The sequence below is a fragment of the Camelina sativa genome, chromosome 5 (assembly GCF_000633955.1).
Source record: "Camelina sativa cultivar DH55 chromosome 5, Cs, whole genome shotgun sequence".
In the NCBI taxonomy this organism is placed as follows: domain Eukaryota; kingdom Viridiplantae; phylum Streptophyta; class Magnoliopsida; order Brassicales; family Brassicaceae; genus Camelina; species Camelina sativa.
The window spans coordinates 24318309-24323244 of record NC_025689.1 but is presented as its reverse complement, the minus strand read 5'-3'; the positions used below and the strand labels follow the sequence as shown (position 1 = coordinate 24323244).

At 40.1% G+C, this 4936-nt stretch overlaps 1 protein-coding gene across 1 annotated transcript; it reads right to left on the bottom strand.

The window, feature by feature from the left end:
* Positions 3233-3711, bottom strand: LOC104787521 (defensin-like protein 266). The gene is made up of 2 exons (XM_019245567.1): positions 3652-3711; positions 3233-3499 (listed from the first exon to the last, which is right to left on the bottom strand). Exons 1-2 carry the CDS (start codon positions 3707-3709, stop codon positions 3303-3305), a joined length of 255 nt encoding a protein of 84 aa, XP_019101112.1. The 5' UTR covers positions 3710-3711; the 3' UTR covers positions 3233-3302.

The window sequence follows — 4936 nt, the reverse complement described above, 5'->3', positions numbered from 1 at the left end:
CAAAGGACCGAGAAAGTCCGAGATTACCGAGAATGTCCGAGAGCTGCCAAGAATTGCCAAGAATGTCCGAGAGAGTTGCCGAGAGTACCAAGAAGGATCCAGTGTCGCCGAGAGATGACCGAGGGACGCCAGCCGATCCAACAAGAATAAGAAAATCTTGTTTTATCAAGAATTAAACAAATCAAGGTGGAGGAAGTGGAGATTAAACAAATCAAAGTGGAGTTAGTGGAAGATTAAATAAATCAAAGTGGAGTTAGTGGAAGATTAAATAAATCAAAGTGGAGTTAGTGGAGATTAAACAAATCAAAGTGGGATAGTGGAGATTAAACAAATCTTTGTGGCCAAGTGTTAATGCCAATTTCTCACAAGTGTTAACAACATTCACTAAGAGGCTTCAAAGACAACAAACACCCCTCATGCATTGGTCAACTCCACCGCCCAAACTCTCATCAAACCACTATAAATAGAGACCTTAGGAGCTTTGAGAAGCCATTTTTTGTTCATTTCTCTCTTAGTCCAAAAATAAGAAAGTTAGAGAGTTAGAGAGAGAGAGCTAGGGAAAGAGCAAGAGAGAGAGTTCTTTCTTAGAGTCTTCCTTTCCGCGAGTTTGTAGCTGCGTCTGCTTAGAAGCTTTTCTCTTCCACGTCGCTAGCTAGGACTAGAAGCTGTTAGATCGATTCTTTCAAGCCAAGTCCAGGTGAGTTTCGATGCATGTGATATGACACATGATAGGTGGGGTTTTGTTGGTTTTTGCTTAGGATTTATGGTTTAAATCTAGGCATTTTTGTTGGGTTTTGGGGTAGATTCGTTTCTTTTCTTCTAGATTAAATTTCTAGATAGTTAAGTCTTGTTTCTTTGTTTCCTTGCATGTTGGTGTGAGATTTTGTCTAGCACTTAGTCTCTAGAGTTTTCATTCTAGTTTCTTTGTTGCTTGTGTGTTGTGCATGATTGCTTGTTTGCATTGCATGTTAGTTGTTGCATGTTTAGCTCTTAGCCTCTAGATATTTCTCTAGATTCTTAGACTTGCATGTTGATGGTTGGTGTTGCATGTTGCTTGTATGCCCTGCATGTTGTTGATTTACGCTTAGTTTCTGGATGACCTCTAGATTCTCAGGTTGCATGTTAGTGTTGTTGTGTGAGTTCATGCTCTTTTTACCGGACTAGATGGGGAATTATCGACATCCATCTAGTGCATGGTTCGCATGAGCAAAACCATAAGAACTCAAGTAGTCTCTAGATATTTCTCTAGATACTTTGAAGTCGCATGTTGCATGTTAGTGTTGTTGTGTGCATAGCTTAGTCTCTAGATATTTCTCTAGTTTCTTATGCTTGCATGTTGCTTGTTTGTGTTGCATGACTGCTTTGTGCTTTGCATGTTAGGGATGTTTGTATGCTTAGCTTAGTCTCTAGATTTCATTCTAGTTTCTGAAGTTGCATGTAGTATACTTGCATTTTACTTGATTTTCTTGCTTCAATTTCTTGTTTAATTGCGCTTTCTAAGAGGTTAGTCTCGGTACTAGACCGTGTGCGAGGTGAAATGTCCGTACACAGGATTCTAGTGCCGGAGGGCTTGAATTCGGTAAGGATACTTGTAAATTTATGAGCTTAAAAACCATAAAACTCAAGGTATCAAAATTGTTATAGGTCTTAATGTGTTTAGTCCGCGAAAAATTCTGGCTAGCGTAGTAAGACTTGGTATGGGTGTCCTCATGATTCCATACCATATACACCCGCGTTCATGTAACCCATGTTCGTGAGTTTGTAGGGTTGGTTACGAAGAGCTTGGAGGTTACTGGGCTCGCTACCCTGGCCGCAGCTGTCTACATGACGGTGTAGCTTGAGTGATGTTCCGGTTGCGTGCCTTTGTGGCTGCAGCGCGGGTGTTCACAAGGGTCTTGAGGAGAGGAAGCATACCGGGCCCATAACTAAAACTTGTTTAAAAGATTAATTTAATTTTCTCTTTTATTCAAGTAAATTGTTGTAGTTGTAGTTTGCTTGCTTGCTTGTTTATTTGCTTAATTGCTTATATTGCTTGCTTGCTTGATTGTTGATTGCTTGCAAGATTAGTTTGCGTAGCTCACTATCTTCAGCATTGCTATCTCTGATTGTGTGATTGTTGTTTAGGCTTGCATGTTGATAGCTTTGTCTTGCATGTTGATAGCCTAGTCTTGCATATTGATTGCTTAGACTTGTTTGTTGTTAACTTAGGCTTTCATATTTGCTTTGCTTGCATGATGTGTGTTGCTTGCTGGGGTTGGGGTTGAGTTTGGGTTCTTGTAGGTTTCCGAACTCACTGAGTGTTAGCATTCAAGAGTCCATAATTTGTTTTGCAGGTAACCTTAGTGGGGAAAAGCCTTAGATGGAGCGCTGGACGTTAGGCCAGCCGGTGTAGAATTGCATTGCCTTTGCAAGTCATTTTTGTAAAATTTAATTTGTCGTATTTTGGCCTTAGGCCTGGCGCCATTTTTGTATTAATGTTTTATGAACTTATTTTATGTAGTAAGTAAAGTTTAAAGTCCTTTTTATTTAAGTTGTGTGGTTTCGTTTGGTTCCAGCCTTGTCCGGGCCAACACAACGCACCAGGCCGCAAGGGTTGCAAAGCCTGAGTAGTCTCGGTTGCGGGTGGAATTGTGCTAGGGAGGACCGGTCGGGAATTCTGCAGCTTTTGTCCCTCGATTGGACCACCTCGGTGCAGTTCCCATAGTGGCGTTCTGTGGCTGTCCGTTGGACTACGTAGTCATAAGACGGTTTGGGGGCGTTACAGGAACAGCGTGATCTGTGCTCTGATACCAGATAATACAAGACTCGGTGGTGAGTCTTATACCAGGATAGAGATGATGGCTTTACAAGCTGGCGTTCGCTTCTCTGTTGTTAAGGGAGGATGATCGATGATGAAGATCTGACACGATGGCGGTCGCTTCTCTCGTGTGGGATCGGTAATTGTCTGATGTCTTATAAGATTGTCTTATACTTTCAACAGATGCAAGGGTTTATTACTTCTACATTTTTTTTGTCAACCATTGGGCCACAACTAGCCGGCCCATTAGCCAAATTCCTACATTCGTAGGAGCCGAGACTCGATCCCGGGTGTGATGGTGCCTTCTACAAATGAACTTACCTCCTGCCACTGCACTAAGGTCACTTCACATTACTTCTACATTTTATAAGAGATCTATGGTTAATTGATTTTTGTAAAGGTTGACCTATACTATGAGAAACATACTCTCATAAAAACAAAAATGTTTATTATTATTATCTTGTCATCACAAATTTGGGTAAATAATAGAAATAATCAAATAAGATTACATATGAGATTCAACACGTAAACTTGTTCGTGGAGTGTTACATTGAGAACAAACGCACTGGCTGAAAATACATTGTGTGTTCTTACATCCCGGACATGTATCGTGACAAGTATTGTCGTTGTTGCAAGATCCTCCACGTTGTATTGTTACATCTTTCATTTTTCCACTAAGTCTTGCTTCTCCCTCCATCAAACCTATATAATCATTATAAAAAAGAAGACATTAAGACATATATACACATAAGATAGTATGAATCTTCAAGATCGGTAACTGTGAATCATTACAATTAATCGTTAAAGATTAAAAAGACGATGGAATTAAATTTAAAGTTGAAAGATGGACTCACATGAGAGGGACAACAACAAGGCAAAAAAAACAACTTTCATGAACACCATTTTCTCCATTTCTGATGATAATACTTGTTCTCATTACACAGATGTATATATTTATATATATATATATATATTGTACGTGTGAAATAAGCTGATTTGTTGCCAATTGAAACAAATATTGATTCTCATTATACAAACGTATAAACTTATGATATGTATAAGATATTGCATCGACAAGTTTAATGCAGAAGATTTGGAAGATTTTCATATACTGTATTTTGACATCAACTCTCTATATATAGCTTTGACTTTTGAAAGAAAAAAATCTCCGATTAACGTTTGATAATATCAATTAAGATATTCCCATTAATCATGTATAATTCGGAAATTTATGTTTTTAATTGTTTAAAATATATATATATAATCCTATAAAAACGAACGGTGATAAAATCCTACTGTATTCTGTAGTGTTAGACAATGTTACTGGTGCGAGAGATCGAATTTCTTGGGATGAGAGTCTTGATGGGAAGTTCACAGTTCGGTCTTCTTAAAGTTTGTTGACTCGAGATGTTACGCCTAGACCAGATCCTAGTAAACTGTTTGACCATGTATGGAAGGTGATTGCTCCGGAACGAGTGAAGGTCTTCTTGTGGCTTGGAGTTAATCAAGTGATTATGACCAATATCGAGAGAAAATGGAGACAACTCGGTGATGATGGTTTATGTCAGGTTTGTAAAGGTGGGGAGGAGTCAATTCTTCATGTGTTACGTGATTGTCCTGTGATGTCTAGGGTGTGGAGCCGCATCATTCCGCGCCGACGTCGGGATAGTTTTTTCACTCAATCCTTGATTGAATGGGTGTATGATAATCTCCGGGATGATGGGGTATTGTGTGAGAGTCCGTGGTCCACCTTGTTTGTGATGGCTATTTGGTGGGGATGGAAGTGGCGTTGTGGTAATGTGTTTGGTACTAATGGCAAGTGCAGGGATCGCGTAAAGTTTATTAAAGATTTGGCTAAGGAGGTGTTTCAGGCTCATGAGCGGTCACGGTTACAGGGGAGGACTGTTACTCGGGTGGAGAGGTTAATTTCGTGGACCAAACCGACAGGGAAATAGCTGAAGCTCAATACGGATGGAGCTTCTCGAGGAAACCCTGGTTTGGCTGCGGCAGGAGGTGTGTTGCATAACGCGGAGGGGGTGTGGTGTATTGGATTTGGCTTACATATTGGGATGTGCTCTGCCCCTTTGGCGGAATTGTGGGGCGTTTATTACGGTTTACATATTGCTTGGGAGTACCGTG